Below are 22,600 nucleotides of genomic sequence, written 5' to 3' on the forward strand. Positions count from 1 at the left end.
GGGGGGGCGGGAGGGCCGTCTCAGGCTGGGCCGGGGCTTTTCGGCGCTTTCCGGGTAGATTTCCAGAGCGCAAAGTGCTTGGCTCCGGTTCTGCCCCTTGGATATCGCTCCCGCGTGTGGGCGTCCAAAGGAAACCAGAAGCGGGTAAGTGATATAAAAACTCCTCACTAATGTGATTTGACCCGAGGGTGGGAGGGTGAGAATCCGCGCCGACGACTAGGCACCTCCGCCAGCACCCCGCACCCCCAAATAAAAAGAAGCTGCCCTTTAGCGAGTTTCGGGCACCACGTTATTTCCTCGGTAGAGGTAATGAGTTTGCTCGGATCTCTGTGCTCCCCCGCACCCTGCTCGTTACACACTTTAAGAGGACAGGCTTGTTAATTAACTTTAATCGCAGTCATTTGGCCTCCACCTGCCTGAACCCAGCACCGTACACGGGGACCTGTCGGCAGTGAGTTTACGTGATCGATCTTTCTCATTTTGTTTTGGAGACAAGTCTCTTGGGGGAATGGGTGTCCATCTCATTTAGTGTCGTAAGTTCGCCCAGGCTTGTTTTCTTAAACACTTTCCTCACCTCCTTTCGGCGATCTGGAGTTATTTTGATTTGGGAGAAGGCTTCGTGAAATTATATTGTGAACTGTTATGCTTTGATAATTAGAGGAAAAAATAGAATCATGACATTTGAGGCTTTTGCAAGTTTGCGTAGTGATAGGAACATTTTTTTTTTTTTTTGGAAAGGTTGTCCTTGAAGTAGGCTGCTTGGTGGAGTATATCCTTCTGGTTATAAAAAAAAAAGCGTATTGAAAAAGAAACTATTTTTAAAAGTACATTTAATCGGATGTCATTGTGATTACCAATAACAGTATTGTACTTAGGACAAGCTCAGTATTGATTTCCCCCGCACTTAAGCACTCTACACCCGCATGAGCTTATGGAACTTTGCCCGTAAGTAATTGGAAGATGAAGTTATGGCAGTTTTAAAAAGAAAGCTAACTTTTTGAAGGGGGGGAATCCCTCTAAACCTTTAGTTATGACTTTCATGCACTACAAGAGAAATACTGAGGGAAAATTCTCATGACATGACACTGTTTAACAATGTTTAAAAAAGAAAGAAAAGAGTAAAATGGGTCATGGAACTAAGCTGGAGCCTACAGTGGAAATGCCTCCCTGGCTTCTTTTTAAACATATATTTAACAGACAGACATTTAAAGTGGGTGTTAACCCCAAGAGTGTTTTATATAGATTTGGTTTGTTAGTACTCAAAGATTTATTTAAATTAAAATGTAACTAGGGGGTAAGTCAGTTGACTTGTTAAAACTTATTTACGTGGGTGTGTGTTTGTGTTTTTTCTGTCCTCTCTAAACCTGTCAGATTTTATATGGGTTGTCCAGGAGAGGAAAGTTGATTGTGTGTGTGTGTGTATATATATATATTTTTGCTGATGGTATATTTAAAGATAAACTCTTAATCATCTAATATCACTACAAGTTTCTAGCAGTGAAAGACTTGTAGATATTCAATTAATACTTTCCAATTCAACTACTCTTACTGTGGTTATGTCTAGGACTCCTATTACAGTGAATTGCAATTTTTTAAAAAGATTTTTTAAAAAATTTATTTGAGAGAGAGAGAGAGAGCATGTGGAGGGGGCCGGGGGGGTGGGTTGGGGGAAGGGGGATGGGCAGAGGGAGAGGAACAAGTAGACCCCCCCCCCCCAAGCAGTATGATAAGGGGCTCCATTCCAGGCCCCTGGGATCACAGCCTGAGCAGAAGGCAGACACTCAACAGACTGAGCCACCTTTGTGCCCATGAATTACAATTTTCTTGGAAACTTTTACGTTAGTACTATGGAACTGTGAAGTTTTAAAAACCCCAGAACTCCGAATTCTAGACTTCATGATATCCAAGAAGTGTTTTGTTTTTAATTTCTATCCCACCTTCCTGCAACTTTGAGGAAGTTTGGTGAAAGATGTTTTGAGATTGCCAAGTGTTATGATGGTCTTTGCTTTCATAGCTTTCTTTTAACAAGAGTTTTTTTTTTTTCTCATTTATTTATAGACTCATTTATTGGATCCAATCTTGGCACTTACTAAATTGAGGAATTTTTGGAATTTTCTGTAAAATATTATGTAGAGAACTTTTTATTAATGTTGGAAATATTTCTTTTTTTAAAATTTTTTTATTATGTTAATCACCAACTTCACATCATTAGTTTTTTATGTAGTGTTCCATGATTCATTGTTTGTGTATAACACCCAGTGCTCCATGCAGAACGTGCCCTCTTTAATACCCATCACCAGGCTAACCCATCCTCCCACCCCCCCCTTCCAGAACCCTCAGTTTGTTTTTCAGAGTCCATCGTCTCTCATGGTTCGTCTCCCCCTCCAACTCCCCCCCCCCCCCCTGCATTTCTTAGCTTTGACCAAGTGTGAATTGATGAGAGATTAAAAGCTATGAGATGTCTTTTTAAGCTTTACTGTGAAGTCCTGGACCCCGGTAGTTTGTCATTTTAGTTTTTTTTCCTTTTTTTAATAGTATTGGCCGGATTAAACATATAATGATGGTTAAACCATTTTGCTTATTTCCTTATTTGAAGTCATAGTCAATGGTATTCTCTTTATAAGATCTTTTCTAGTGTAAGTATAAGCATATTTGTTTACCCATGCTATGGAGGAAAAAAAGGAATCCTCATCTGGCTTGGGTAGTCATTTTGAGCAGCTTCAAGGGTAAAAAGTACTAGTAAAGAGGTGGGACGAATTTCCTATGTTATACCATTTGTGTACAAAGGTAGATGGGTAGCTGAGTGCATACTCAGGGAAGGACTAAGGTGGTGGTGAACATTCCCTCATGTTTCTCATAAAAATGGGATGCACAAAGGGACTCTCTACAGGTTATATTACATAGCTTTAGGAAAACGAAAGAATGATTAATCAATTTGAAGTTGGAGAGATGATCAGGAAAGAGCAGAAGAGAAGTGTTGTCTGCATGCTGATTATCAGGTGACTTAGGCTCTGGAGGTGGTGATGATAACAGCCATTGCCAAGTCTCTTTCACAGTATCCTGATGAAGTTTGGAATCTTTAGACTGCTATTCAAGGCCCTTCATAGCCAATTCCACCTTCCTTTTCTGGCCTCACTTTTCCTTACTTCTTGAACATTAAGTCGGCTCCAGCTCTTCTCATCTCCTTGCTGTTATTACCAGAAGACATCTCCCTCTGTGCCCCCTTTATGGCATTTCTTCTGCTTCGGATAGTGTTGCCTGTATCTACGTTTCTTCCTACTCATCTTCATATTCCCTTGCCTAGCCCCTTCACGGATCGCTCCGTTCTCAAAGCTCTGAAGGGCTGCATACTTCACTTACCTTCATGGAATTAATTTGAGATTTTTAGAGTTCCCTGGCACTCATGAAAGATGATGGTTCTACTTCTCTATGTAATTAACAATAAAGCAATATTCAAAATGTAAGCCATGTGAGGGGCGCCTGGGTGGCTCAGTTGGTTAAGCGACTACCTTCGGCTCAGGTCATGATCCTGGAGTCCCGGGATCGAGTCCCGCATCGGGCTCCCTGCTGTCAACAGGGAGTCTGCTTCTCCCTCTGACCCTCCCCCCTCATGCTCTCTCTCTCTATCTCATTTTCTCTCAAATAAATAAATAAAATCTTTAAAAAAAAAATGTAAGCCATGTGAAAGTCAAAGTCACAAAATTAGATTTTTCTTACTACTATTTAAGTGCTTTTTGGGGGTATATCAGAGTGTTCCAATTTCGGTATTCCTTCTTTACTGGCGCTTAACTGAGGGGTAAAGAAATGATTGTTTGCATGTGTGCTATTTTCCTTTGCTTATAGATCTTTCTATACTCCTTTAGATTTTTAAACTCTTTGAGAGAAGACATTGCATCTTCACTTTCTTTGTGGCACTTGACACTGTTCTCAGATGAGGTAATAGGTGCTGTAATCTTGAACTGCAAATATTTCCCGCTATTATTACTCTTGGAGAGAGTAGTGTTCCTCAAATATTTATTGAATGAATAAATATAAGTAAATGAGTCAGGAAGTTGGGAGACATTTGCTGAGATACCCTCTTTTCTTAAGAAAAAGAGACTGACAATAATGGAACCAATAGGAGTAAGATCCCAAATTCAGCTGGAAAAGAGGTCAGGGTGCTATTTATAAATGCAAAGAGAGGAAGTTCACAGTAGGCTATTTTGAAACATCTGGTTGTTAGTCTAAAAATGTGTCTCAAATTCAGAGAAATGGTAGGGTATACATTTATACTGAAATTTTAGAATTAAAATATAATGTATAATAAAGTGCACATAAGTGTAAATCTTAAAATCTTCCCGTTGAACTACAATATCATGCTAGTTTTGACCTGAGTAAATTAAAGCTATGTTCAGTGTAACATGAAATGGAAGAGAATCCTGAAGAATGTGTGCTCATGTTCTTGTCAAGATACCTAAGTGGTCCAGTTCTCCTCTTCAGGCTGCACTGGGCAGAAGCAGCTGCCCCACTAGGGAGCCACAGGTGGGAGATCTCCACAATGATGCAGGCTTTGGCTTAATTCCTTTTTACTGTCCCCACTTTTGTTCTTGTAGAAGCGCAGCAAGGTGAAACCTGTCTGGTTGCTCAAGAATTATGGCTCTCCTTCAAAGATCTGTGAATTAGAACTGAAAACAAGTTTCAAACGTTAGCCAGTTAACTTAAAAATCTAGATGGACAGCTTGAAAGAGAAAGATTTACTGAAGCTAGGGAGATTATCAAGCACTTAACTATTGAGATTATTATCTAAAATACCTAAACCTAGGTACTACTTAACCTACTAGTAACTTCTCATAGTAAGTCAGTGAATTATCACTCCTAGCCTTAACTGGATGTGGAAATGGATATTAAGTTCTAGATTTTGAAAGAGTTGTATTTTTCAAATTGCACAGTAAATAATCAAAATATAACTTAAAACAATCCTTTCTCCTTGATCCAGGCTGCAGAATGCTTTTGCCCAGGCTTTGACTATTTTCAGCTCAAACCTTTCCATCTGGCAGACACTAATTAAATGCTGATTGCTCGCCAGGGACTGTTGTAAGATCTTTATGCATATTTACTCATTTCATCCTCGAAACAGGCACTATTGTCACTACTCCTTACAGATGACCGTGGTGAGGCGCAGAAAAATAAAGGAACTTTTCCAAGGTCATGCAGCTAGCACATGGCAGAGCTGGGATCACTGGTAATCCCCGAGCTCTGTGTCCCAAGTCTAGTCTTCAGGTAAAGTCCTCATTCTCACTAATCTAATCACAGATTATTATTAAATATTATTTTTTATTATTAAATTATTACTAAATTAAATATATTATTAAATTAATAAATTATTAAAACTATATTATTAAATTAATATTATTAATTTATTAATATTATTTTTATTAAATTATATTATTGAATTATATTATATTATTAAATTAATAAAACTATGTTTACTGCTGTGTTTGGTGCATTGTAGCCTTTTAGAAGAAGAATTTACAGTGCTAATTTAAAGGCATGTAATTTTACTAGGCAGGCAGAGGAATACCAGTCAAACCAAGTGCAGCAATACAGTATATGACCAAGTCCAACATTGATTGTTACAAGTGAGTGAATAATAATAGCCAACATTGATTGCACATTTGCAGTTTATGTGAGGTACTATTCCATGTACCTTACAAATTTTACTTGTTGAATCCTAACAAATTCTATCAATATGAGGTATATCATCCTCATTTTACAGATGAGGAAACTGAGCTTCAGGGAAGTTAAATAACTTAGTAAAATACACAGTTAATAGATGGGGAAGGCTGGTTTGGAATTCTAGTACTCTGACTCCAGAGCGCTGTGCTCCTGCCTGGGTGGAAGCACGGACAGAATAGGTAGGGAAGACTCATGGATGTGGTGGTCCCTAGTTGTAAGATTTGAATTGACCTCTAAAGGAAAGTTAAAAAGGTCCCAAGTATGTACAGGAAGTTCAGTTTGAATAAAAGCTGAGAAGCTGGCCCAGACCTTCTAGTCTGTCTCCCTAGCTCCTCGTTGTGGTACACAAAACAAAACAAAACACATCATGTAACATAAAGTTTGCCATCTTCACTATTCGAGGGCATAGTTGGGTAGTTAGTATATTTACATTGTTGTGAACTAGTTCTCCAGAATGTTTTCATCTTGTAGAACTGAAACTCCACACCCATGAAACAACTGCCCTCCTCTGCCAGCCCGTTCTACTTTCTATGAATTGTCCTACTTTAGATACCTCACAGAAGTGGAATCCTGCAGCATTTGTCTTTTTGTAACTGCCTCATTTCACTTAGCGTAATGTCCTCAAGGTTTATCCATGTGGTAGAATATTGCTGAACTTCCTTTTTATGGCTGCAGGTATTCAGTTATCTGTGTACACAACATTTTGTTTCTTATCTGTCAGTGAATATTTGGGTTGCTTACACTTCTTCTTTTGCATCACATTTAAAGTTAAACCTTTTAAGACCCTCGTCTAGTACCTTCTGGAACAATACTTCAGTACTTTCTATTCTAGTCAAGCTGCGTTTGTTTTTGCTTTTACCGTCACTATTGACTGTTCTCCTGGGCAGTGACTACTTACTTTGGTTATATTTGATTATTTGATTTTTTAAAAATATTTTATTTATTTATTTGACAGAGAGAGACACAGTGAGAGAGGGAACACAAGCAGGAGGAGTGGGAGAGGGAGAAACAGGCTTCCCGCCGAGCAGGGAGCCCGATGTGGGACTCGATCCCAGGACCCCGGGACCATGACCTGAGCCGAAGGCAGACGCTCAACGACTGAGCCACCCAGGTGCCCCTGATTATTCGATTTTGACTTCATACTTTGGTAGTATATAGTGCTACAGTAGCTGTTTTTCCTGAAATGATAGATGCAAAATAAGTTTTAATCAGCTAAATTTTAAGGTACCATTGCTTTATACAGTAATTTCAAAGATTTTTTTTTTTTGTCGTTTTGTCTCACATATCACCCTGAGTAAAGGTAAATTAATGTAGGCTTCCATTTGTAATCACTTTCATGGACACATATACTCACAAACTGAAAAGGTATGTAACAGTTGAGCTTACAAGACATAGTATATTGAAACAGGATTTCCCCAGTGACTGTAAGTGCTTATGCATAGCTGGAGAGTCAAAGGAGAGGAAAAATATCTTCATATTGGTACCATTCTGTTGTTAAATCAGTTACGTGACTATTTGGGGGCATCATGATTAACAGCACAGGTCATGGAGTCTGACCCTTCGAATTCTGGAATCTATCTGCTGTTTATCTGTGTGGCTTTGAGCGTGGGACTTTCCTCCCCAGGCAGCTTTGAGGATTAAATGAGATCCTACACAGATGGTTTGCCAACATCTGCAGATATTGGCTATTATTAGTAGTGTGTACGTCTGGGGGAGAATGAACGAGGATGGCACTGTTTTCATGGGTGGGGAGGAGTAGTGGTCAAGGTAGAGAACATGGCAGTGAAGGTCAGGGCCTGAGGGTGACCACAGTTACGACAGATTGGGGGAACTGGGCTTCCTGTAAGGGGTTTGGTGGAGGTAGTGTTGCCGCAAGCTTGAGTATGTGAATGGGTGGTAGAAGAGAGGGGTGCTAAACGGCCAATTTTATAGTATTTTTGGCAGCTAAGCACTCAGGCTAGAAAACTAAGTTAGGATTTTTGACTTTTGACCCTTTGCAATCTATTCTATACTATGGGATGGAGTATTGTGACAACAAGCATATTTTCTCTAAACCACTTCCTGTTCTACATGGTTGTGGGGGAACAGTCAAATATCATCTTTATGAATACTTGGAGTTAACGTCTTGGTATTAAATGTGAGTTAGCTTGATGTGCAAAAACCATGATATGTATTTCTTGTTGACTTTATTATATGTTGAAGCAATGATGGAATTCTGTGAAGACCTGTGGCCTGAACTAACTAGTTCATGTGTGTTATCCATATGGAGCTCCCTGGTTTTTTAAGGGATTAGCTATTTCTCCACAGTAAGTTTATTCCCAACTTGAAGTCAGGGACACATCTCTTATCATCTATAGTGTCAGTCATCCTCTGGGGGTAACTGATTAGTTGTAGAGATTTAGAGGAATAAAAATTGTGAGGTTTCTACCTTGGGGATCATTGCAGGGTGTCATAAATCAATTTTCCTATTTACTGGTGCCATTCAATCATTATGACCAGCAAAAGCATTTTTTTTTTTTTTTCACACATTTCTGGGTTTCCCCTGGGAGATAGTTCCAATCCATTGGGAACCACTGTTCTGGTATACAATAGACTCTCTTTGTTCTTCAAATCAGTTAGAGTTGTATCGACAACCTTGAAAGTTTCATTTTTCGTGTGGCAGCCTAATTTCTTTTTATTTGGTAGATATTTGTAAGGTTCCTTTTGGTTTTGTGATCCTGTGATGGTTAAACCTATTTTGACACATTTGCAGTTTCTAAATATTCTAAGATTATGTTTCTGATTTTAAAAAGGTGTGCTTTAAAAAATGGGTTAAAATTATGACTGAATTCAATTGTATGGTGCTACTTTTTTCCCTTCCATAAGATATGAGAGTTAGGCAAATGGGATTCCAGAAGTTGTCAGCGCCGAATACTTTAATGACTTCATGGTTTTCAAGAAGTGGCTCATGGTTTTCAGGTGTTTCTTTCCTAGCTCAACTAGGGGATGTGACCAAGGTCCACTGGTAGTGGGTGGAGGGATGGGTGGTGGGAGTGGCTCACTGTGGTGGTTTACCTTACTTGAGGCATTGGGAAAGAGAAAGCTGTCCCAACCCATGAGTTTTTAAAAGCCCCACAGGTGGGTTGGAATGCTTCCAGCTGACCTTCTGCTAACCCCCAACTCCTACTAATTTGAAGATCTCTTTTAGCGGTTAGGTGGATTGGAGAAATCTGCATGTGAATCCTGTGTCTGCTCTTGGCAAATTTGGTGACCTAGACAAACAAGCTTTAACATTGTGTGTGTTTTACACTTTCCGTTTTAAATCATCTGAAGGCTGGGAAGAAGTCATTCAGCAAACATTTATTGAGCACCTGCTGTATGCCTGACCGTGTTCAAACATAAAGGCTAGAGCAGTGAACAGTACACAAGATCTCTGCCCTCTTGGAACAGTCCACAGATACTAGGTTGTAACAAAGCCATAAGATAGAGTAAGAGTAAGGAATAGTGAGGCACCAGGCCACTGGCATGCATGAGAGGGAGTAGGGAAGGCCTCTATGAAGTAGCCACATTTGAACAGAGACCTGCTAAAGTGATGGAGTGAGCCATGGGTGTTATGTTGGGAAAGCAGATTTGAAGGAGATGTGAGGGTGAGAAGTGACCTCATGAGGTGGGAATAAAACTGAGGCCAACTTGGTGGCAGTTGAGTGATGGCGTAGACAGCCAGGGAATATGAAGTTGGAAGGTCCCAAGGAGTGATGTGGTGTGACTTTTGTTGTAAAATGAATCCTTCTGGCTGCTCTGGTGAGACTATACTATGTGTATATGGGGGTGGGGGGCCGGACAGAATCAGGGGTATGAGTCAGAAAGCTATTATAGTGGTCTGAGATGGACAAGATGGTGGCCTGGATGAGGCTGTGAGAAGAAGTGGTGAGAAGTAGTTGGTTCATGATGGAGTTTCAAGGTTGAGCTCAATAAGATAATAAGATAATGTGTTATTAAGTGATATCCAAGCCAGGCATGGAGCAGGGAGTCCTAAATATTACTTTCCTTTTACTTCTTCTTGAAAAGTGGTCAGGATAGGATGGGCAAATGTATAACACATCTGTAATGCCAACTATTTGTACGTTGTCTAAACATGTACCCCATATACATTGTGCACTATGTTTATAAACAATTTGGCATTTATTGGGCAGCTTATATGGGCTGGTCATCGTCTTGGCAGAGTTATTAGTTTATTGTGGGATAATAAAAAATCATTATAATGGCAAGCACTTAACATTTCTGTGTGCAGTTGGTTTTCTAGATACTTCACAATAGCCATATGAAATAGGTATTATTATTCTATTTTCCTGATGAGGGGAAACCGAGGCCCGAAAAGGTTAAATACTTGTTCAGGCTCACAAAACTAGCAAGTAGAGGAACTGGGATTTGACTCAGTGTGTCCAGCTCCAAAATCTTGGTTTTGTTCTGCACCATCCCACTTCTGTAGGTTACTATGGAATGAATGGAATATGATTAAATGCTCTTAAGTAGTAAAGGCTGTACGAATACAGAGAAGAGAGTTTTTTTGTTCAATAGAGACCTTGTAAAGGAAGTGGCATTTGAGTTAGACTTCAAAGAATGGGGAAGATTTTAGCTGTGGGGAGATGATGATAGGGATGGAAATAAATAAATATAATGGTGGAAGTGTATGTCTACTAAGCACTTGACATGTACTAAGCACTGTTTTAACACTTCATCAGGACGGAGGTACCTTTGAGTGTTTCCATCTTATGGGTAAGGAAACAGACACACAGACATATGCCTGTGTTTACATTGCTAGGAAGTGGAGAAGATGGGGTTTGCGCCTGATACCAGACTGAGGGGCAGTTGTGTTAAGAGGGGCATTCCATCCTAGGGGAGGAGAGTGATGAGCTTAGGCTCAGGTGGGATGGTATAAAGTATACTTGGTGAATGTGAGGAACTTAGAACTGGAAAATTTTCTTGCACATCCCCAGTCATCTTTGGGGTGTGTTACAAGTACAAATTTCTGGGCTTATTACCAGCCATTGTTGCTGGTCAGAAGATCCACAGACCAGTGTCATGGAGAACCACTGAGCCAGGGCATAGAATGCGTGCCCCTGTGCCCAGGTGGAGGCCAGAATATAGAGGGCTTTGATATCATTTTAAGGAGTGTACACATGGTAGCCTTTGATAGAATGGGCATGTCCATCTCTTTGCATCTGACGTGCATATGGGGTAGAAGCCTCTGCAGAAAGAACTGGATCTGTGAACACCCTTGAGTGGTCAGACAGTTAAAAAGTCTGGTGATTGGAGGATGGAGCTGACAAAGGCAGAGAGGATGATGGTAGGGCCTGTGGAAGGAAGCCTCTTTCAAATCTTGGAAAGGAATCAAGTTCATGTTCAGCATGTGGAATGATAGTAGAGAGATGGTTTTGGGTATTTGGTGTATCCATCCTTGATTGAGCCACCCAGGAAGTGTATGTGTATACTCCAAGGGAAGGAAAGGGAGTTGTGTATAAAACATCAACGCACACACACCGTAGAACTAACTCTCAACCACTTCTATCCCTTCCATCCTCTACTGTCTCTTAAACATGTCCCAAGCACTTTGCAGAGTTCTAGGATTCCAGTTATACATGTGTATGAAGAAAGGAGGGATCCATTGTATTTTAAGAGGTTGAAAGGAAGCCTTCACGGAGGAGGTAATACCAGCCTGCCTATTCAAAATTTTAAATTGTGCATAGGATTTTCCAAAATGTTCAGATTTGCAGGCAGGTGGAGCATATGCCAGAGGCGTGGGGCTATTAAACAGTTTGTTGCCTCAGGAATGATAATTAACAATAATGAGCTAAAGTGAACAACGAGGCTGGTAGCATGTTTGGCATGGTTGAAATTGAGACTGGAGCTGGTACACAGGAACACCTACCTTGCGGTAAATAATGGGAGGTATGGTATCTGGCACATAATTGCTGTTTACATCAGTAGTAGCTGCTATTATTGTTGTTATTAGACTGAGACCGGACTGTGGTAGGACACGGTAACAAGCTTAGACTTTATCCTGTTGAGGATGCGGAGGGATGTGCTAAATTTGGATTTTCAGTAGCTCACTGATACATGGAGGCCGGGCTGAGGGATTTGTTTAGAAACTGTTATAATCTATAATTTATAACTGTTATAGGCAAGAGATCTAATGAGCATCTGACCATGGCAGGGGCAGTGAAGACAGAGGAGTGTATTAGTCAGTTTGGTTTGCTGCAACAAAATACCACACACTGTTTGGCTTAATACAAAACAAAACAAAAAAAACACATTTTTTTTTTTCTCACATTTCAGGAGATGGGGAAGTCCAAGATCAGGGTGTTAGCCAATTTGGCAATAGTTATTTCCATTTGTGATGTGCAAAAAAAAAAAAAAAAAAAGTATTTATAAAATAATTGTGTAGAGCAAGAGGGGTATATTTGAGCATTAGTTTTGTATATAGTGTTGAGGTTTAGCTTTCTACTTTTTTTGTCCTGACATTTTGCCATTTTGAATGTGACAGAGGGATACCTTGTTGTCGAAGTCATTTCCTGCCCTGCATCTCTTGTTTGTATCTTTATTTCTCTCCTTCTCCAGTGCTGCCTGAGTACAGTATGTGCTTTCCCTTTTTTCGCATTCCTGTGTGTCCGTGTTTGCTGATATTTTTAAGTAGTCGAGGCAGTGGCTTTTGGGTCACTGGCAGAGAAGACATGCAGTGTCTGAGGCAGAGAAGACATGCAGTGTCTGAGTTGTGCCTTTTGGTTGGAGAGCTATTTTGATTTGTGATTTCCAGAGATAGGGGATCAACACTTATTCAGATCAATTTGCCTAGGTGGGGCGTGTCTCCTTTTGTTATTTCAGCATATGTTATGCATGTTCTGTACTTTTTTTCTCCTTATTGAAGCATAATACCCAGAAATGTGCACATATTCTACATTTATGTGACTGAACCCAGTCGTATAAACAGCACCTAGATGAATTGACTTTTTAAAAAATTTAAGGATGTTGTTTGGGAGAAAAATGAACATACGTGAATCTGCTGCTTATAAAGGAAAATGTGATCTTTAAACTTTTTCCTTTTCCTTTCATATTAATTTATTTCCTATTATCTAATGTATTTAAGAATTAACTATTCAAGTAGTCTTATCTTGTATATTAATATTGTACATAAAATGCTATTGCATTTTTTTTTTAAAGATTTTATTTAAGAGAGAGAGACAGAGCACAGGAGTATGGTGGGGGGGGGCAACAGAAGGGGAGGAAGAAGCAGACTCCCCACTGAGCAGGGAGCAGGGCGTGGGGCTTGAACCCAGGACCGTGAGATCATGACCTGAGCTGAAGGCAGATGCTTAACTGACTGAGCCATCCAGGGGCACCAGATGCTGCTGCATTTTTGAAATGAAAACTCCTGACCTGAGAAAAATGTTTAACTGTGCTTTTTAAGAGAGTCTTTGAAGGAAGTGTATAAAAGGGGAAAGTTGTTCATAGCTAGTTACTGTTAAGAGAAATCTAAAATTTGGAAATCAAAAGACTGTATAGCATGTTCTTTCAATGGCTTGTGTGAGGATGTTGTTTAACAGGCCCACCCTAGGGGTATTTAATTCTCATCTTGTGCTCTACTTTCTATTTACTGTCTAGTTAGAGCCCTGAACAGGGAAGTTATCTGTTAGCATATAGATTTTTGTCTGGTAGATAACCCCGAAGGTTATGGTTTTATTGCCCTGTAGGACGTTAACCAGTTTTTTAAATCTAACCTACCTTAGTCTAACACTTAAAAAGAAAATCTTTTCTGATGGGCTGTCTATACCTGTTCCATAAATGCTCTTGGAACTAACCTTACCATCTTACTGGTTCCCTCATTAATGGGTTGCATACATTATTTGACACATGTTCATTTTATATTTGTGGGAAAGTCCTTTTTTACCTGTTTTGAAAATCATTATTGGATACTACCATGGCATTTCTGTCCTGTACTTCCACACTCTATCTAGGAATTGACTTCCTAGGGCATGCACAGTAATGCCAAAGATTCTAAATTCTGAGTGAGCTGAAGTAATTATCCTCATTTCTGTTGTGTTTCTTCAGAGAAAGTTTATAAGGCAAAACTAGGTTTTACTAACTAAAATGTCCTAATAAATTAATATATATATATATTTTTTTTTTTTGCAGGCTTAAGCACATAAGATATTCACTGTGAAGAAAATAATATTTTGAGACATTTTTCTGTCGCAAGTGATAGAGGAAAAACCAATACCGCAGTGCACTCTCCTGTGTGTGTACTGCTTCTGACACATCAGCTTAGTAATGAAGCCACCATTATGTCCTCAGTCAGTGAAGTGAATGTCGATATCAGAGATTTCCTAATGAGCATTAATTTGGAGCAGTACCTCCTACGCTTCCGCGAGTTTGGTTTGAATACCGTGAAAGACTGCGTAGCGGTAAATGATGGTGTACTACACAAAATTGGAATATCACCTACAGGACACCGGAGGAGGATACTGAAGCAGTTGCAGATAATCTTGTCAAAAATGCAAGATATCCCAGTATATGCAAATATCCATAAAACAAAGAAGGACGATGAGACTTCGGAGGATCGCCACGCTCCATCTTCTGGTCGGAATACCTCCGCAGAACCTTCTGATACGGCTGGTGTGCCGGCACCTAGCCCGACACAGTGGGAGACCGTTACCAAAAATCTTGACCGAAACGATGTTAGTGTAGAAAATAGCCAGGCTTCTAAATCAGATAATAAGCTGTCTCTCCTTAAACACAACTTTCCCATTCCAGAAGAAGAACAACACCTGGATTTGAGTTCTTTCCAACATACTTTATATGGTAATGAAAATATTAAAATGGAATCTTTGATTACAGAGAAAACTACGGATTGCACAGTTGAAGAACAGCAAGCAAAAAGATCTGATTTGATCTCAGAAAATGCGAGTAAGCTTCCTGATGTAGATTCTGAATGCCTTTCTTCCCTTGGCTGTTCAATATCGGAGGCAGATTCTGGAAGTGGAACTGATGGTTTAACAGAAAGATCACCACCATCCCCATTCTTTCAATTTCAGGGAGAAATGGTTGTAAATGATTTATATGTTCCATCATCTCCAATCCTAGCACCTATGAGAAGCCGTAGCAAGTTGGTTTCAAGACCATCTCGGTCTTTTCTGCTAAGACATCGGCCTGTACCAGAGATTCCAGGGTCAACAAAAGGAATTTCAGGGAGGTAAGAATTTTTATGATGAGCTATAAGTATTCGGTTTGGGGGAATTTAGTTACTTTTAATACATATTTTTAGTGTTTGTAAATTTGACTTATATTAAGTTGCCTACTGACCTTTTTTTTCTTCTTTTAAAACTAGAAAATGCCATTTAATTTATATACTCTTTCTCAGGTCCTGTTTCCAACTTATGACTGCCTGGGACTCTAATTTTCTCCCATGTAATTGGGGGAAATTCCCTTCAGTTTTACCTGGCCGTTCCTTCCCATACCTTCCTTCACACTTAGTATTATATTCTTCCACGAGTGCAATTCTCACAGTAGAATTGCTGATTCTGTCTCCCCACTGGATTCTTTGTTCTTTGGCAGGGGCCACTTTTCTAATGTGTGTATTTCTACTGCCCGACACGATGTGTTGGCATGAATTAATAATTCAGGACACATCTAAGGAGCCACCTGCTTGGGTGCTGATCAGTGCGCGAGGTGCAAAGGAGGTAGGGAGGAATAAAGGCCCTTGAGGTGTTGTGTAGGAAACATAAAGACATGGTCGCAGTACAGTGCAAAACCAGGTTCACTGACATCAGAATTCTGAGGAGGGGCCCCCCAGCATGTTGGGTTGGTAGTCCTTTGAGGTAACTGCGGGTCTAAGAGCTGACTTAACAGCAGAACGAGCTTTCATCCCTTTCTCAGAGTTACACCTAAAATAGTTGTGGTTTTCTCCAGGGTTGTGGTGGGATTTTTTTTTTTTTTTTTTTTGTCTAAAAGCTAACACTTGTCTCTGCTGGGAGTCCTGAGGTGGTTCGACTGTTAACTGCTATGGTACTAAATGCAATTACGGATTTCCTGCACAGGCTCTTGCCTGGCATTTTTGCAAGATCCTCCTGCCCTGCCTGCATCCACTCTGTCCCTACTGCTGGTACTTTAGCCCTGTGGTATCTGTGGTAATTATTGTGCATGATCCTGGTTGTGTTTGCAGGAGAAAATGTGGTAGTTCAGTATTTTGCCGAAGAAAATGTGGCAATTTACAGGACTGTTAATTTAAGAACCTCTCATTAGAACATAAGCTCTTTGAGGGCAGAGAGCCCAGTTTGTCTTTGTGCCAATAGCAATGTCTAGTCTTTCCTTGGAAATCAGTAGTAAGAGTGTAATGTATTAAACACCCTAGGTTTCAGTTTGGTTTATAATTTCCCGTGGGTTATCTAAATCCCACAGTGGCTCTGTGACACAGATATTATTAATTCATCCACTTTCTTATGAGTTAACTGAGCCTTGATTCATTTTTCCAGGATCACATGAGTGGTAAACTGGAGTCTCATTCCATTACGTCAGACTCCAGGACCCATTCACTTTCTTAACCCCTCATTTAGTAAATATTATTAAAAATGTGGATTGCATATATGAGAATTAAAGTATTAGTTGCACATGTAGAAGATGACCAATTTTGTATGGCACTTTAGTTTTAAAATGATTTGCTAATTTTAAACAAAAAGAAGTAACTGAGAAGGGTTTGCTTTGAATACACACATTAACAGTGTATCTTTGCCAGAACAGAATCCTTTTGGGAGTGGTAACGATAACTTCAGATAAGAAACATTTGGCTTAAGTGTTAAACAAGATGTGCTGTTTTTCATACATTTTTGAGAATCTTTTGGTGTTCATTCAGTTGTAAGTGTAAGTAAGCTGTGTATCATATGAAAGTCTTATTCACATTATTTGTGATTATGAGTCTTTGAAAATGAGAATTGAAATAATGTTAAAATCATTCATAAATAACTTAGTACTAGTTGCTTCATAACCCTGTCAGATTACCCATTGTAACCTTTCTTCTCTGATTGTGGCAGTAAATGGTACCTATGTATCTGTGGTGCTTGTATCATAAAATGAGAAAGTAAACTAAATTATTTTCAGACTTCACTGTGTTTTTCCTTGTGGTCCTGGCCTGAATTGCAAATAATAATTTTGTAAGATTTTAAAAATGTTATATGACTTTCAAAATAAAACTGTGGAGTATATAACCTGAGATTGTCTGTAATCAGATTCACATCTAAATGATATTTTAGTACATTTCTTGATGTACCAAATAAAAATATTTTTTTGTGTGTGGCCAATGCTGTTAACATAATTCCTTTACTAGTTTAACATTTCATGTATCTGTTAAAAGGTATAGATGTTGGATGTGTTATCCTCCTGTGAGGCCCTTTGTTTCTCTCTCCCTGGACACGAATTCCTACCCCCTGCCTCTTCCCTCCTTATTTATCTGACACAGTTGACTCCTTCCTGGTCACATGGATTATTTTTGTCCTTGCCTTGAGTTTTCCCTGAATTCCTGCCTGCTCCTAGTCTTGGGAGGTCTGGGCTGGGTGGGAGTATGGACAGTGAACCTTAGAATCTCTTTTTAATCTTGAAGAGCCAGCTCTTCCCTTATCAGCTTCACCTGGAGGTCTCCCATCGAGGCCTCCAAGCCGAAAGGGAGTTCCAGCATCTTGTCCTTTCCCTGGGAGCCATAGGTATGACCTGCGGTCCTTCCTGGAGGATCCTCGTCAGTCCACCAGGTGGGAAGAGCAAGTACCTTTCAGCCACTGAAGAGGTACCTTTCTTACCCTCCTTCCCAGTTTCAAGATTTTCATACATCTTTCATGCAACTATTTTATCCTTGGCATAAGTCATAAAGCCCTCTCTTTTAGGTATTGTGCCTCTCAATGTTTTGAGGGAAGGGAAAATAAGCAGAGATGGGGGAAGGAGGGTGATACGCAGGGCTGCACTGTGATCAGAGGACATCCTTAAAATTTAAGACTGAGGTACTATATTGACTGGGGGCCCTTTAAAAGTTTGAAATCTAAACCTGAAGTGTACAGGCTTCTTTGAACTTTTTATTAAAAATAGCAATCTTAGATATTTTTCTCTAGATATACATAGATATGATATGGACATTAGAAATGGGTAATACTAGGGCGCCTGGGTGGCTCAGTTGGTTGAGCGACTGCCTTCGGCTCGGGTCATGATCCTGGAGTCCCGGGATCGAGTCCCGCATCGGGCTCCCTGCTCGGCGGGGAGTCTGCTTCTCCCTCTGACCCTCCTCCCTCTCATGCTCTCTGTATCTCATTCTCTCTGTCTCAAATAAATAAATAAAATCTTAAAAAAAATGGGTAATACTATATTAGACTTTAATGTTGAAATATATATGAGCAGAAAATGTACAGGAAAGTAATAAGCAATTGTTAGGTACATTGAATAGGAAAAATACAGAAACTCATTCTGTCTTTCTCATGTTCAAGAAAAACTGCATATTTCATGTTATAGCGGAAAAATGCTTAGCAATCCAAAATTCCTTATTTTCTTTTAAAATACCTTCTTATAAATTCTGTGAAAAAATAGGCTGATTATTTCAGTATTTGCAAAATTTTGACTTCATCTAAATAAATCAAAATTTAATTCAAAGTTTGATTTATTCTTAGAGGATGATGATAATTTATGCTCCATACTTTTTATAAGTAAAAAGACATTAGGTTTATACTTTTTTATTTTGCATAATTAAAAAAAGCACCACTTTGAAAAAATCTTTAAGTTTTTGCTTAAATTCCAGTTAACAGATGGTATAATATTAGTTTCAGGTGTAGAATAGAGTGATTCAGCACTTCAGTACCTGGTGCTCATCACAGCAAGTGCTCTCCTTAATACCCATCACCTGTTTAACCCATCACCCCCACCCACCTCCCTTCTGGTTACCATCAGTTTGTTCTCTGTAGTTAAGAGTCTGTTTTTTGGTTTGCCTCTCTTTCTCTTTTTATTCCCCTTTGCTTCTTAGTTTTGTTTTTTAAATTCCACATATGAGTGAAATCATATGGTATTTGTCTTTCTCTGACTGACCTGTTTAGCATAATACTTTCTAGTTCTATCCATGTCCTTGCAAATGGCAAGATTTTGTTCTTTTTTATGGTTGAGTAATATTCCATTCCACACACACACACACACACACAGACCCCACATCTTTATCCATTCATCAGTCACAGGATACTTGGGCTCTTCCCATAATGTGGCTATTGTTGATAATGCTGCTATAAACATCGGGGTTTCATGTGTCCCTTTGAATCCGTATTTTTATATCCTTTGGGTAAATACCTAGTAGTGCAATTGCTGGGTTGTAGGGTAGCTCTATTTTTAACTTTCTGAGGAACCTCCATACTGTTTTCCAGAGTGGCTGCACCAGTTTGCATTCCCACCAACAGTGCAAAGGTTCCCCTTTCTCCACATCCTTGCCATCACTTTTTTGTTCCTGTGTTGCCGATTTTAGCCATTCTGACAGATGTGAGGTGACATCTTATTGTAGTTTTGATTTATATTTCCCTGATGAGTGATGTTGGCCATCTTTTCATGTGTCTGTTGGCCATCTGGATATCTTCCTTGAAAAAATGTCTATTCGTGACTTCTGCCAATGAAAAAATATATTTTGAGCTGCAACTTTTGCTAGTTGATTAAAAAAAAAGACAGTTTGAGAATAATGATGTAGATTTTTTGTGTTGCAGTCCTTCTGTAATTATCATTATTCTTATCCTAAGGACATTTTTTTGGAACTTCTTGGGTTGAGAATTATCTGTGCGTTGTAAATTTCACATTCTTCGTCTGTGCTGTAGTTAATACTCTCTCATGTTTTCTGAAGTCAGATTTCTGTGTTTTAGTTAGAAATTATATAACCTCAAGGCAGTTTAAACTGATGCCTCATGATTGTGGTTTTCTTCTGAATTCAGTTCTGTAATGACCTGTAGTTAGTCTGTTATGAATTGCAAGAATTGCATTTTTTAAAAACATTCTGTGAAATGATGGTCCATTTATGGTGTGTAATTATTTTTTGGTGTGGCTGCCTTCTCTAAGTAACAGGTAAGTATAGATCCTAAAGGGAGATCTTTAACATTAATTAACCTTTATAGCACTGCTTTTCTTGGTAATTTTAGTGATTAAAACATTTATGAAAAAATAACATCTGTAGGCATGCTGAAGATCTACTTTCATAATCAGAGTTATTTTTTTTGCAACTTGGTGTTTTACTTAATATAATTTTTGAGATTTGTCCACATTGAGGCACATATTTTATGCAATAACTGCTGTATAATATTTTACAAAAAACAAACCCACAGTTTATTCCCTTACTTGGTTGTTGACATGTTTTCTCTATCACAAATGAAAAATGTGAATACTTTTAAGGACTTAAATGTGAATAATGTGCACGTAAAGTTTACTGGGAGGACCAACCATTTTTTTTCTCTAAGAAAAATAATAAGTGGTTCATTCTTGCTGAGTGTTTATATTGTGAAGGGCACACTTTAAATACTTTAAAAGCATTTTCTCATGAATCCTCATAATATTCCTAGGAAGCAGGCCCTGTTTTTATTCCCCTTCAATAAATGAGGAAACCAGACTCAGGACTGTTAGGTAACTTGACCAAAGTCACAAAAGCATAATTAAAAGAGAAGGTGGTAACTACTGCCTTTCTGTATGGGTTTTTAATTTTTGTAAATCAACCATGCTTTATTTTTCAAATTTAAAAGCAATCTACAGTTTTTAGGATAAATGGTGGGAAATCAATAGGGCAGAAAGAGACATAAATGAGGAAAGAGTGTTGGCTTTGCCTCTTACTAGCTGTGGATGTGGGCTGGGAGAGCCTCCTTTCTTTATTGGTGGGATTAAGACACGAGGTCCTATGTCATAGGGCTGCTATGAGGATGAAAGATGAGATGCAGATATATAAATTCCTAACAATGCTTTGGGCATAATAGGTTTTATAATATAAAATAGCTTGTGATAATTTATTCATAGATAAATGAGAATATAAATTACCGATCACTGATTTTCGAAACAACTTTTTTTCTATATTGAGCTAATCTTTCCTCAACAGTCGATGAAATGAAGTTGGTTGATTCGGTAATTGCTTGCAGGTGGATATTTAGTATAAGAATCAAGTAAAATCACAAACATTCTTCTTCACATTTCATATGGCTAATAGTAAAACCAGCAAAATATGCTTTAAAACACCACTAATAGATATACTTAAAATTATTCTAATTCCTTTTTAAAATGTTTTCAGTATATGTAAAATATGTTAACTTTTCATTAATTTTATTTAATTTATTTATTAAATATATATATTTAATCTTCTTTTTTGGTTTTTGTAGTCTATTCAAGACACATTTGTGTACTCAAAGGTTGCAAAGATTTTCTTGTGTATTTACAGAAGTTTTAGAGCTTTAGCATTGACCTGTAAGTCTAAACTCCATTTCAAGTTAACTTTTGTATATGGTACGAAGTAATGGTTGGTATTCACTTCTTTCTTCCATTGAGAGAACCAGTTGTTCCTGCAACATTTGCTGAAAAGAACATCCTTTCCCCATTGAATTGCCTTGACATCCTGTTCAAAAACTGGTAGACCTTAGATGTGTGGGATTTATGTGGTATTTTTATTCTGCTCCATTAATTTATGTGCTTATCCTTTCATCAATAACACTGATTTGATTGCTATAGGTTTAGAATAAATATTTAAACTGTATAAATCTTCCAGTTCTTTTAAATATTTATTGGACCATTCCAGGTTATTTATATGTGCATGTAAATTTTAGAGTCACCTTGTCAATTTCTATATAAAAGCTCCCTGGAATTCTGAGATTATGTTGACTGTGTATGTCAATATTTGGCGAATTGGTATCTTAACAATATTGTCTTCTAGTCCATTAACATGGTATATCTATTTATTTGGTCTTTAATTTTTCAGCGTTATATGGCTTTAAGTGTGCAGATCATGTTTTGATCTATTTACCCCTTAGTATTTCAGGTTATGGGTATTATTATAAAAGTTGTATTTCAAACTATTTTTCCAGTTGCTCAATGCTAGTCATTTAGAAATACTATTGAATTTGTTAACATTTCCCCCTTATTGTGGGACCTTGCTAGACTTACTTGTTAATTTAGGAATCTTTTTGGTAGGTTCCATAGGATTTTCTACTTAATATACCTTCTGCTTATAAGAGATCTTGCTTTCCAATGTGCATGCTTTTTCTTTCTTTCACTTACATTGCACTGGTGGAGACCTCTGAAATAATGTGAATGTAAGTGGGGAGAGCACACCTCCTTGTCTTTCTCTTAATCTTAAGAAAAACCATTCAGCCTGTAACGTGAATTATGGCGTAGGTTTTCCATAAATGCCCTTTATTAGGTTGAGGAATTTTCCTTCTATTCGTAGTTTACTGAGAGTCTTTGTCCTAAATGGATGTTGAATTTTGTCTATTGGTTTTTCTGGGTCTATTGTTATGAGAATGTGATTTTTTTCTCTTTTATTTTCTTAATTTGGTGAATTACATTGATTTTTCCCGCATTAAACCAACTTTGCTCTCCTGGGCTAAATCTCATCTATTCTTTGTATAGGTTGTTAGATTTGATTTGCTAATATTTTGTTAATGAGTTTTGCATCTGAGTTCATGAGGGATATTTCTCTAACAGTTATCAGTTTTGTTTTTGACTGGCTTTGTTATCTGTAGTACTGACCTTATGGAATGAATTGGGACATAGTCTGTCCTTCCCTATTTTCTGAAAAAGTTCACATAGAATTGCTATCATTTCTTCCTGAAATGTTTGGTGGAATTCACCAGTGAAATGTCTCGGCCTAGAGTTTTTTGTCAGT

At 38.5% G+C, this 22,600-nt stretch overlaps 1 protein-coding gene across 1 annotated transcript in view; it reads left to right on the forward strand.

Annotated features, from left to right (window-relative positions):
* Positions 1–15: 15 nt before the first annotated feature.
* ARAP2 (ArfGAP with RhoGAP domain, ankyrin repeat and PH domain 2) overlaps positions 16–22,600 on the forward strand; it is a 183,984-nt gene continuing 161,399 nt past the window's right edge. Inside the window, exons 1-2 of the mRNA XM_035005163.1 lie at positions 16–144; positions 13,885–14,941. Of these exons, the coding sequence (XP_034861054.1) occupies positions 14,034–14,941 (908 nt within the window). The 5' untranslated portion in view covers positions 16–144; positions 13,885–14,033. The remainder of the gene's footprint in view (positions 145–13,884; positions 14,942–22,600) is intronic.

The sequence above is a fragment of the Mirounga leonina genome, unplaced genomic scaffold (assembly GCF_011800145.1).
Source record: "Mirounga leonina isolate KUSES-001 unplaced genomic scaffold, KU_Mleo_1.0 Mir_129, whole genome shotgun sequence".
Taxonomy (NCBI): domain Eukaryota; kingdom Metazoa; phylum Chordata; class Mammalia; order Carnivora; family Phocidae; genus Mirounga; species Mirounga leonina.